The sequence below is a fragment of the Scomber scombrus genome, chromosome 20 (assembly GCF_963691925.1).
Source record: "Scomber scombrus chromosome 20, fScoSco1.1, whole genome shotgun sequence".
Lineage (NCBI taxonomy): Eukaryota > Metazoa > Chordata > Actinopteri > Scombriformes > Scombridae > Scomber > Scomber scombrus.
This window is the reverse complement of record NC_084989.1, coordinates 21,183,969-21,196,798: the sequence shown is the minus strand read 5'-3', so window position 1 is coordinate 21,196,798 and position 12,830 is coordinate 21,183,969. Positions and strand designations below refer to the sequence as shown.

The 12,830-nt window shown below is 40.3% G+C and overlaps 1 protein-coding gene across 4 annotated transcripts in view; it reads left to right on the top strand.

The window, feature by feature from the left end:
• Positions 1–5,033: 5,033 nt before the first annotated feature.
• Positions 5,034–12,830, top strand: part of smarcd3b (SWI/SNF related, matrix associated, actin dependent regulator of chromatin, subfamily d, member 3b) — a 34,860-nt gene continuing 27,063 nt past the window's right edge. Inside the window, exon 1 of one of the 4 annotated variants that reach the window (XM_062441458.1) lies at positions 5,034–5,375. In XM_062441458.1, the coding sequence (XP_062297442.1) occupies positions 5,298–5,375 (78 nt within the window). In that variant the 5' untranslated portion in view covers positions 5,034–5,297. The remainder of the gene's footprint in view (positions 5,376–12,830) is intronic. The other 3 variants (XM_062441457.1, XM_062441460.1, XM_062441459.1) reach the window with 3 other exon arrangements.

Below are 12,830 nucleotides of genomic sequence, written 5' to 3'. Positions count from 1 at the left end.
TAAGCTCCGAGTGTTGAGCTCTTGACCTTGCAGTGAGGGGAAGAAACGGAGACGCACGACACGCATTTATAAATATATATGTGTGTGTGTGTGTGTGACTAATACATTTTAAAAGCCTTTGACGTTTGTTATGCAATACAAGGTTAATCTAACACAGCAGCAACTACAGCAACAGCAGTGTGGACTTGTAGTTTTGTGAGATCACAGATTTGAGGATTAAAGCAGCAGCAGCAGGAAGATATATTGCAGTGAGAGTTTTTCTTCTTTTTTTTTGGGGTTTCCTCCGTCCACGCTGAATAAATGACAGCTGCAGTGCGCTCATCTCGACAGCAAGCGTCACCACCGAGCAGACTAATGCTGCGAGCCGGCCATAAAACACACACACATGGGAGGGCCGAACCCTCGCCTATCGATAAGCCCATCCTAATAATGAAGGTGTGAAGGAAGTTTGAAGGATACACTGAAATGATCGCTTTCATTTATCCTATACATTGCTCAAGAAATATGCATGTTTCCTTTATTTTCTTTTTAAAAAACACCAAAAACATCTTAAATCCCTCTGTGGGATGATGCATCCTGCAGAAGGTCCTGACCTTTGACCTACAGGTCCCAGCAACGCTAACCATCTGTCCACACACACAATAATGAAGATAACTGCAGCCCAGAGTTTTTCTTCTTACATATATTCCTCGTGCCATCTGTTAAGGAACAAGCTCGTTAAAAAATCGGACTAACTAATAACTCAAAGACGCATTTCAACCCCATCCGACTCCTCTTGAAGGGTTATTTTCTGTCTTCTTCTGCTTCTTTTGATGCCCGATTCGACACTTTTCTGCAGTTTTTCACACGGCGGCACCACATCAGAGGAAGAGGAAACAATAACAGTGACAATTTGCCATCGTGTGTCATAAGCCGAACCCCCCCCCCCACCCGCTACCCCTCCGTTCATTTTTGAATCTGTCCCACTTCACCTCCTTTGTCATTCAAATAACCTCATGAATATTTCTACTCTCTCCCCTCATGATCTTGATGTGGGGCTGTGAGGAAGAGGAGAAGAAGAAGAAGAAGGAGGAGGTAGAAGGTTAAGGTAGAGGAGATATGAAAGAGTCGTAATCTTCCAACGTGGCGTGGTTTTTTAGTCAGAGTAATGACCTGTGTGGCGATGAGAGAAAGAGAGAGAGAGAGAGAGAGAGAGAGTGAGAGAGTGAGAGAGTGAGAGAGAGAGAGTGAGACGGTGTGGCGCAATATCACAACCCCAGAAATCACACACACACACACACACACACACACACAAGCCCTTTCTTTATTTCTCCCATCACATCCTCCTGTCCTTGAAGGGGATGGTCTGCCTTTTCCACCTTTTTTTTCTTTTTCAGGTCTCTCTCAGGTTTTTTTCTGCATCTTGAAAGAAAAAAACCTTTAAAAGAAAAAAGCAGCTTGTGAGAAATCAACAATAGAGAGTAATTAAACGTGCCGAGCATCACAGTCACCTTTTTCTCTTTCTCTTTCTTTTTGGACCTCAGCACACCTGATGAGACTTACATTTGACATTCATAATGGATATAATACATGTTTTTAATCAGAAAAAATGAATGTATAGACAGTAAGGCAATAATGTCAGTTATAAAATAGAAATTGCATCATCTAGAAATGAGCAGAAACCTTTAAAATTACACACAGGCGACATAAAAATGGTTATAAAATAGCAGAAAACATTAAATAAATAAAAAAGATTGCTAGTTCCCATTGGTCGGATCATTTTTAATTAACTTAGACATCTTCATTCATTTCCACTGACTTCAAATTGACTTGGGTTGGGTCTAAATTTAACCTTATAAATAAAGAATTTGGCTCGAAATAGTAAAACATCAAGTCCAATATTTGTGTCTTCTAATAATACCGCCCACGTTAATACTATTATGATCTATAACAGACATTTTTTTTATGTGGGTTTTTACTACTTAACTATTCACTGAATTATTTACACATCAGCTGAAACAAAGAGATGTTGTTTTTTTCAATATCACCTGCACAGAAAACACATTTATTGCAAAATATTAACCTTAAAAACTCACTTATAGGGTTTAAATTCAGTCATTGTAGTGAATTGTCTCTGTTTTATGGGAAGTGGGTATTTGAAGGCACATTTTAACAACAAAATAATATAAAGGGCTTTATATAAATAATAAAAATGCATCAAAACAGAGTATAAAAGCAACATGGCAACCTAAAAAAAGACATTTAAATATGATTAAAAGTCTTAAATTGGGCTAAAATCGAGTAAAGACTGAGAAAAACAGGAGATTAATAAGTTACAGTACACTTTAAGGTATTACCCCTTAACATTTTGGAGAACTTCTGGGTCAGTTTGTTGGTGAGAAATATCCAAAATATTATCTCTACAAGGCTGAAGCAGGGAGGGAAGGGTGCAAATCGTCACAGTCACCTTGCTGTGTGGACCAGGCCTGTTTGTTTGCCTACATTTACACTGTAGCCAAGCCTGAATGTAACCCCTCTCTCTCTCTCTCTCTCTCTCTCTCTCTCTCTCCGGGTCCGACTAGTGGGTGAAAGGTAAAGCTAATGAGGCGAGTTGAGGAAATACTTGTAACCTGTGAATGCACTCTCTCTCTCTCTCTTCTCTTCTCTTTGACAAAGGCCGAGCGCTGGAAACACAGGAAATGAAGGTGCTCTTGACACGGCCTTCTGCTTTTGTCAAGTGGCTTCGGAGCAACATTAGCTCGCTCTATTGTGAGGAATGTGGTGTACTTGCCCCCCCCCCCCCCAAAAAAAGAGAGAGGGGACAGATGTAGTTTCGCTGACTTTAGTAGGCTTTGATTTTAAGTGGAGAATCATCATCATGTCATAGCTGTTTGATCATATATGGAAGTTTAGTGTGTGTGTGTGTGTGTGTCTGTGTGTGTGTGTGTGTGTGTGTGTGTCTGTGTGTGTGTGTGTGTGTGTGTGTGTGTGTAGGGGAGAGCTGGGTCGAAAGTAACGCAGGACAAAAGTAGCGCAGCAGCGGTTTCCTACGTACAAGATCGTTCATTTTTAACTGTATCAGCACGTAATATTTAACAAAACTACTAAAAAATCACGTGGATGCATCGAACTTTTGCAGAGTTTTACACAAAAAGCTAGTTTCAATCGTGGCAGTTTATTATTTTGAATGAAAAGTTGTGTCTATTGTTTTAAATTCCTGATTATTTGATGATTTTTCTACGTGCAAGTCTGATCATTTAACATAAAACAAAGCTGCGAAAAATCGTGTGGAATGCGTGAACTTTCGCAGTTGTACTCAAAAAGCTAGTTTCAATCATATTAGTTAATTTCTTTTGAATGAAAAGTTGTGTTTCATGTATTAAAATCCTGATTATTCGACAGATTATTTAGTATTTTAACACATCCTGAAATCTGTCTTTCTCAGTGAAGACGCAGATCAAGTTTAGATGTCAGCATCAGGAGTCATTGTCGTGTTTCTTTCGTCCCTCTACAGAAACAACGAGCGCTATCATTCTGAAATATAATGATAACTTTATAATAATAATAACTTAGCACCTTTTAAAATTAGACAAATCAAAGACGTACAACAGAGAGAGAGCAGCAACGAGGCCGACAGTAACAAGATGGAAGTAGAGAAGATGATGAAATACAGTTGATGAGATTTTCTTTTATGTAATATAATATATATTTATATCTATAATATAATATATTTAGCAGTAAAACACTCGTGTTAATGGGCTGATAAGCCTGAAAAAATCCAAATATGCATCATTGATTCATCTAAAACTGTAATTTAATGTTTGCACTTACACTAAAATTCTGATATATTATGTAATTTATTCAACAGTAGATCACTCAATGCGATTTGAAGCAGGTATTTAAGGACGTAGGGTGTTAATGGGATAATTTACATAGTTATTTAGTATTTTACATAGTTAAAAGATGGAAATGTGCATCATTGATTGATCTAAAACTGTAATTTAATCATGTTTTATTAAGATAAAGTACAAAATATGTTTGCACTTTTGACATATTCCTGAAATATAGTGTAATTTATTTAACGGCAAATCACTCAATATGATTTGAAGCAGGAATTAAAGGAATCGCAGCGTATTAATCTACATAAGTCTGAAAGAAAATCCAAATATACATCATTAATTGATCTAAAACTGTAATTAAATACATTTTTATTAAGATAAAGCACATAATATGTTTGTACTTACATATTAATAAAGTCATTATCACACATTTTTAATAAAAACAAGAATAATTCAGGTTTATATTGTCATGTTACTTTTGTCCCGGCTGGCGGGTTCGAAAGTAACGATGCAAAACTTCAAATTAAAGTCAAATTACGCCAAAGTCTTTCCACATTTATACAAAATAACACCCGATGTTAATAAAACACACACATAAGTTACCGATCACACTAAAAATGTAGTTTCTATTTTCTAATTTGATCTTTTAAATCATGTTAAAAGTGTTGCTTTGGTCCCGGGTCGCCCGTATTAATGACTGAATGCTAGCGTGGCTCCTTTAAGAGCCCGATGTCCTTTTTTGAGAATGAGCCCAGACGCGGAGCTCTGTGTGTGTGTGTGTGTGTGTGTTGACCGTGGCCTCTGCTGCTTTTTGGTCATCGAAGAGGGGGGGGTGTGTATGTGTGGCGTGCAGAGGGGGGGTGGGGGGGGGGGGATGGGGGGGGGGGGGGGGGGACCGTGGTGGTGGGAGGGGGGGAGGGGGGGCGAGGAGGACGAAACTGCAGCAGAGGAAGGGCTAACTGACTGTGTAACCTCCCCAGCCCCCGTTCAGACCAAACGGCAGCCTCACCACGCTGCATGCCCTTATCTACCAATGGAATGCAACAGCTGTGCGGGGGAGAGGCAGGGTGGGCTGGCTGAAACCCCCCTGCCAGACCCCTGCACAGCTTTCCCCCCCCCCCCACTCCACCACCACCACCACCACCACCTCCCCAACCAAGGGACGTGCCGGGCTCCCTGAAAGGCAGCTCAACTAAAAAGTGAGCTAGACACACACAGTGAGAGACTCGGCAGGGCTGCTGCACACATTCAAAATAGTGGGAGAGGGAGGGAAGAGAGAGAGCGAGCGAGAGAGAGAGAGAGAGAGCGAGAGAGAGAGAGAGAGAGAAGGAGAGTCAGGGACAGGCAGTGCTGAAAAGGAGAGCACAAAGAGAAGGAAAGTGGAGCAGGGGAGGGGAACAGGAGGCTGGGTGAAGGGAGAGGGAAAGACAAAAGAAGGAGAGGGGAGACATAGCAGGGTGAACGGAGGGGACTGAGCAAATGGCTACGGAGGAGACGGCGGGGGGAGCCAGGAAAGCCACCAAGAGCAAACTGTTTGAGTTCCTGGTCCATGGAGTGGTGAGTGGCGCTGTCCGTCATTCCCGTGAAGGGAGCTGGGCTCTGGCATGCATCTGTGTGTGTGTGTGTCTGTGTGTGTGTGTGTGTGTGTGTATGTGTGTGTTGCTCAAGTGTGTGTATGTATGTGTGTGTGTGCATGAGTCGGCGCAGCAGCAGCAGCAGCAGCAGCAGCAGTCTGTGTGTGAGAGATAGCTGGGTAAAGCTGGCCATGTGAAGGTTATTTCCAGCCCCCTGGATTCCAGCCTGTTAGGAGACGGCTTGAAAGAACGAGAAGTGGAGCAAGCATGGATGGATGGAGCTGTGCAAAAAAAAAAAAAGGAAAAAAAGGGGGGTGGTAGGGGGGAAAGGGAAGGAAAGGAAAGGATGGGGAGTAGAGGATTTCTAGAGAAAAAAAAAAGGATAATTGTAGATATGTAGAAGCTAAGCAGCAGCAGCAGCAGCAGCAGCGGCAAAAAAGCAGCCAGCTCCCCCTTTGGCTAACAGAGGAGCTCACTGAGCATGCTTCCCTGGGAGTCACAGCGAGAGACCGACGGGGGGGAAATGACGAGTCCACTCAAAACAACACACATGCACACACAGAAAGAGACAGACAGAGAGAGAGAGAGAGAGAGAGAGAGAGAGAGAGAGAGAGAGTGTGAGGGTGAGAGCAGTCCTTCCAGGCAGCGTGTTGATGGTTGGTGGAGGGATTTGAACCTGTAAGGTCACGAGACAAAGCAGGCGGCCAATCCTTGGAAATCATGCAGAACAATCAGTCCATTCATGTGTAGCTAGCGTGAAATGTCAAGTCAAGTGTTGCTTATGGTTTTTTTTGTTTTTTTTTTAGAGGTTAGGCAACTATTACCGTAAGCGTCTCGTACAGTTGCCCCCATGCACACTGCACATTAATAACAGTACAGTAGCGGTTTGTGTTGCTAATGAGCTGAATGAATACGAGGATTCAGGGGCTCCCGTCTTGTCACTTTTTATACTTTTTTTGTCGTTGAAAGTTTTAACAGATGTGACTTTGACGTTTAAACTGAATGATATGGTGATTTACGGCGGCGGTTCACCATGTTTTTTTCAAGCTCGTGACCTCTTATTGCAAGTTGCATGTGCACACGTGCAATTAATGATGATTTTCCTCTTCTTTGATGAGTATTTTTAGGGGTATTTTGCTTTTTTTATTGCAGAAATGACAGAAAATATGCATTATAGCTCTTGATAGGTGTCTTTAACCTCTAGTCCACCTCAATGCTACCCTCATTTGCAAACCTTTTAGAGCCCTGAAGAGGTAAAAAATACACAGTACAAGTAAAATAATAACATTTTTGTGCAGCATAATATAGTTTTTTACTATTGCCTAGCCCTAAATATCATCTAGTGGGCATTAAGTGCTTGTGGGACCCTTTACACCTGCGTTAAAGAGTATTTCTAGAGCTGGAGGGATTAGTTGATAATGGGTTAAATGCATTTGTTTAACTTGTACATACTGACTCATAATTAGTCTGTACACCAATTCTCATTCATACATTTTTAATCAGTCATTTATCTTGTAGAAAAAAGACATTTACAATCACTATCTTTATGGAATATGGTGAATACAACATGTTTGAATGCTGATTTTTGAATATATTTAATAGATATAGGTCAAATTTGCGCATTTGCATCTATAAAAATGTGCATCAGCTGCATTTTATTTACATGTTTGTATACTGTGGCTCACATTTAAGATAAGTCTGGTTCAAAGAAATGTTTTTGCAGCTCTTAAATGTAAAAATGGGTTAAATTTGACTGCACAGTATGTAAGGTGTTAAGCTAAAACGCCAAAAACAGTCACCAGTTGTGGTTTTTTACATGTGAGTTTGTCCTATATCTGAATACTGAAACTGAAACTAGTTTGAATACATCAGCTCGGCGTATTTCTAATCAAACAATCAAGAGAAACGTATCTTTAACGGACGGAGCTCTTATCTGATAAATGCCCGTCTCACCTCGTGGTTTCTTACACCTTATGCACTTATCTTGAAACTCCGGTATCGCTCTCTAAAGTAAGTTAATCAGGAAGGTCACGAGCAGACTTCTCCGTGTGTGTTTTGGTCGTTAGGTTTTAAGTTATTTCTAGAAGTTTGGAGACTAGCGCTGACGTTTGGGGGGGGGGGGCGTAATGCCACCAGGTAGATTTATACACTGAAAAACAAGATGAGGTATTGTCTCTGTGACAGGAGCGGTCATTACGGGAGGGGGGGGGGGGGGGGGGGGGTGGATTCGGTAGCTCGGAGAGAGAGAGAGAGAGAGAGAGACAGAGAGAGAGAGAGAGAGAGAGACAGACTTTAGGCAACAATGGACCAGGTGATTGATGAGCCAGATGAGTGTGTCCTCTCAACAGACCAATTAACCTTGATGAGGCTCTGGCTGCTCCAAGCCAAATATTTCCCTCTGCTTATTTTCTCTCATGCCTGCCTCTCCCTGCTCCCCTCTTTCTCTCTCTCTCTCTTACTCTCTCTCTCTCTTCCCCCCCCCTCTTCCCTCTCACTGGATTTTAAGATGGAAAAGTCTTGTTATAATAGTTGCGGCAGGTTCCTCGTTGTGTATACTGCAGAATGAAGAAATATTTATACTATGGGATATGGGGATGATTCAGTTCAGTTTTCTCGCTTGTGGCAACAGATGACGTTTACTCCCCCCTCCCCCCTCCCCTCCCCAACCCCCCTCCCAAAAAAAATGAATTACAGCAACTTAGAGCTTTAACACACATATATATACAGATGCTTTTACATGTTAAGAATACAGTATGCAAGAACATTGTTGTGGTTACCGAAGGTCGTAGTGTTCCTGCCTCCCAGCAGTGTGTTGTGGTGTGTGTGTGTGTGTGGAGGAAGAAGAGGAGGAGGAAGAGGAGGAGGAGGAGGAGGGGGTGTTTGGCCGAGGTCTGGATCCAGGACTGATGGGTGGGCTGCTGCTGCTGCTGCTGCTGCTGAAGGCCTGGCTGAGTTCTCTCGTCCTCTTTCTTTCTTTTCTCATTATCTGCCTCACGTGTGTGTCGGCCGTGTTACTTCTCAGACTGATGAGAAAAAGGCGTCCGGCGTTTTGCACGAGGAAACTCTCCGATAAGACGATAACATACTTATGACTCGCCGTCGCCACGTCATAGATACATTCGTTAAATATCTCCACTTGTCCTCTGACATCCTGCTTAACCTTTACATACTTTTCATATCCTGCTTCTTTAAACTAATACCAAAGTTATGATTCATAAATCCAGCTTTCATTCATAAATATGAATTAATGGCATTAATCCTGAGCTGAGACAGTGTTTTTTAAGGTTTTACGCTGAAAAACCCTTAAAATCACATTATTATGATCTTATTTTACATAAAACAGGAGAACATAGCAGCCATAATGACTTTAATGAATGTTATTGACTGCAGCAGCATATTTTTATTGTGATTTTTAAAAATTTGTGAATAAATATAGGTCAAATTCAACCCCATAATACTCTCTTTGTACAAAAAATGTGTATCAGCTGCACAGAAATTTAAAAAAAATAAACACAAAAGTTTAAAATATTTACATTTTTTTATATTCTAGGTCACATCAGGAAAGATTCAGGCTATAATAAACATGTTTAAGGTGTTTTTATAGCTCTCAAATGTAAAATAATGACTCAAATTTGATCTGAAGAGTACGAAAGGGTTAAAAATGTTGGTCCGTCACTTATCGCTCGTGGTAGATACTGAAGTTTTCTTTGCCCATGTTTGGAGCTGTATGACATTTCTGCCTCCACACTTCTGCTGGTCACAACACTGAAAAGATAAATTTAAAACTTTTTCTTTTTTTTTTTAAAGCCACAAACACAATGTGCTGGTTACTCCTTTGGATAATTCACAAACCAAAGATCAGTTTTTTTTTTTCATTGAAGCACAAAAAACTCTCCGCAGTCAATTCTGCTGATTATAAAGAAGAACGAGGACACTGTTTTTTTTATTTATTTTTTATTTCAATTACATTTTTATTCACCTCTGTTTTGTTTGAGTGGAGGCAGAAATCTGAAAATCTCTGCACACAAAAAACAAAACTATCTGCATGCTTAGACACAATGTAGGTAAAACTGACCCTTTAAAATGAATAAATGTGATATTAAGGGTGTGCAATATGGATATAATTCCCTATCATAGTATGCTATATGTCATTTTATACCATGTTATTATAGATAAACATGTGTATAGTGATAAAATAAGAGGAATCTATTGAGAAACTGTGAATTTAATACAATTAAATCATCTTATTGGTACAAAAATAATATAAAAAATTCAAAATTTCTATAAAAAAGTCCTTCTAAGTTGATTAAAGTTAAGAGACAAGTTGATTTAAATGTATTTGTCATGTATTAAATTCACATTTCCTCAATAGATGCTTCTTATATCATGATATAAAATAACATATATTGTAATAAGACATTTTTATCCACATTGCACACCCCTTAATATCACATTAATTCACTTTAAATGGTCAGTTTACCTACATTTGCAGAGAAGCAGTGTGTGTAACCATGCCGATAGACATAAAATACATATATTGTGTGATAGAGAGCTTAATCCATATTGCAGCATTTGCTCAAATTGGCCGAAATAAAAGCAACATACTGAAAAGATAAACAGATGAATCTCTATTGTACCAACGTATAAATGGTCCTACCTGCCCTGTTTGACAGATACATTTATATGATTGTAGGAAGAAGCTCCATTTATCTTGATGGACGCTGGGTTATTTATGTGGCTTGAAATCAATATTACAGTATTATTATGAATATGTTTTTAGCCGTACTAGACAGCAAGAGAAATATAATCTGACATGTCTGATGAATGGGGGTGAAATTTGGTTCAAACATTCATGTAACCTTCAAGATAATGTGTAATAAGTTTGGTGATCCTCTTACTTTTCATGCAGCTTCATCATCAGATCAAAATATTTCTGCAGAACTAATGACATTCCCATTATAGCCTCAGATGCACCTCATGTTTAATGCTACTTTAGGCCGAATTATGCTGGTAAATATTATACCTGCTGCAGGTGTAATGCGTACTTCTGAGCCTCACAGATCTCTTATTATAGCTGTAGAGTCTCATTTCTATCTCAAAATTGACAAAACTACATGTATAATAATCAAATCTATGTGAAAACACCCCAAAAACAACTTAATAACTCATTATTTTATTGTTTTGTATAAAATTCAGTTCATTTTTACAGCTGAAATTTGTAAAAACATTAACGCAATATAGACTAAAATAGATAGAAAGCCTTTATTTGTCTTATTATACAGCGAGATTTGAAGAGCTACTCTTAAAACAACAACATTCAATGCATTGATTCAATAAATAAATAAATAAATACAACAATAAACAGTCAATCAATCATTAAAAGAGGTTATTGCACTTCAGTTTAAAGAGGAATAATCTAAAAAAAAAAAAAGGGAATAAAAAAAGATGATTATGAATTAAATCTCTGCAAATCTAATAGATGTAATTATTATTATTATTAACACTGATATGAAATATAATCAATGCCGTAATATTGAAACGTGAGAAAAACTTCCGACACATCCAAGCCACACATTAATAAATCAAAGCTCGTCGATTTTCTTGAATAAATTAAGACGACGAGCCAACGAGTAACTTCATCCTCGAGTGTCTTTGAGGTGGCGTCCGTACTACTAACCGCACAGATTCATATGTTTAGTACAGTGAGGGTTAAGTTTGGCCTCTTCAAATCCCTCCAGCTTTTCCAAAGATGCCAACACACTTCTCAGATATCCATCCACATGGCAGATATGATCGCTGGCTGGCTGGCTGGCTGGCTGGCTGGTTGACTGGCTGGTTGGCTGGCTGGATGGCTGGCTGGTTGGCTGGTTGACTGGCTGGCTGGTTGACTGGTTGGCTGGCTGGTTGACTGGTTGGTTGGCTGGCTGGTTGACTGGTTGGGTGGCTGGCTGGCTGGCTGGCTGGATGGCTGGCTGGCTGGTTGGCTGGTTGACTGGCTGGTTGACTGGCTGGCTGGCTGGCTGGCTGGTTGACTGGATGGCTGACTGGCTGGCTGGCTGGTTGACTGGCTGGTTGACTGGCTGGTTGACTGGCTGGTTGACTGGCTGGTTGACTGGCTCGCTGGCTGGCTAGCTGGCTGGCTGGTTGGCTGGCTGGTTGGCTGGCTGGCTGGCTGGCTGGTTGGCTGGCTGGCTGGCTGGCTGGTTGGCTGGCTGGCTGGCTGGCTGGCTGGCTCGGACAAGTCCGGGCAGAGTGTTGGAATCAGTTCAGCAGGTCAGATTATAGAGCACCACTCATTGTGTGTGTGTGGTGATTTATAAGTGGGGGGGAAATTCATTATTATCCAGCTATCCCCCTTTATTTTATTTCTGTGTGTGTCTCCATCAGCGTCCGTCTGAAAGTGTGAAAGTGTCTCTGCAGACGTATGAAGAAGGTAAAGAAGTAGACTATAAAAAAAAATAAAAAAAAGCTCCACAAGGTGAAACAACGTTTGAGCCAAAGACGTCCGGACCATATGTTGTTTTATACCCCCCTCTTTCCTCCTCCTCCTCTCCTCTCTTCTCTTCTTTCTCTCCTGTTTTGAGACCCTTCTCAGTTGCTCTGACCCTAAACACCCTCAACCTCCCCCCTCAACACACACACACACACACACACACACACACTCACACCGCCACCAGAGTGACAGCAACGCCTGCTCAGGCTTCTTATCGCCGGATCCCTGCTTGGTCACCATTTCAAAAAAGGGCTCATAATACGTCCATCTTACAGCCCGCTGTCCCAATCTGCTGGTGTCATTTCTCAGTTATTACATTTATAATATAATATAATATAATATAATATAATATAATCTCACTGTTTAATATATCTGTGTTGTTTGTTTTGCTTTGGCTGCTGCTGCTTTGTTTGTTCTCTGTTTAAAGGGTTTTTTTATCAAATGTGTGTGTGTGTGTGTGTGTGTGTGTGTGTGTGTGTGTGTGTGTGTGTGTGTGTGTGTGTTTGTGGACAGTCTAAAGATCACATCAGATATCAGCAGCGTAGGTGTGTCTGTGTCGTTATTGGCGTCTACGAGTGATAAACAAATGTGTAGAGCGATACCCGAGGTTATGAAAGTTTACAATACAAGTTTTATGTATTTTTTTTATTCATTTTGTGGCTTAGATGCAAATAATAGAGACAGAGAGAAGAAAACACTCATTCTCATCTTTCACAGTTTTAAAATGACCAACATGACACATCGTTGGTCTTATTTATAGTTTGATTCACTCACAAACTTCACTATCAGCCATCTGCATATCGTTGGATAGATTTATACTTATAATGAATTCTAGTAGCGAAATAACTAATAAGCAGCTTTGGGAAGGTTACTATGGAGATGTAATAGGTTACAGATTACTAGTTACTCTGTTTAACATGTAATAAGTAATGTAACTATTTCAAT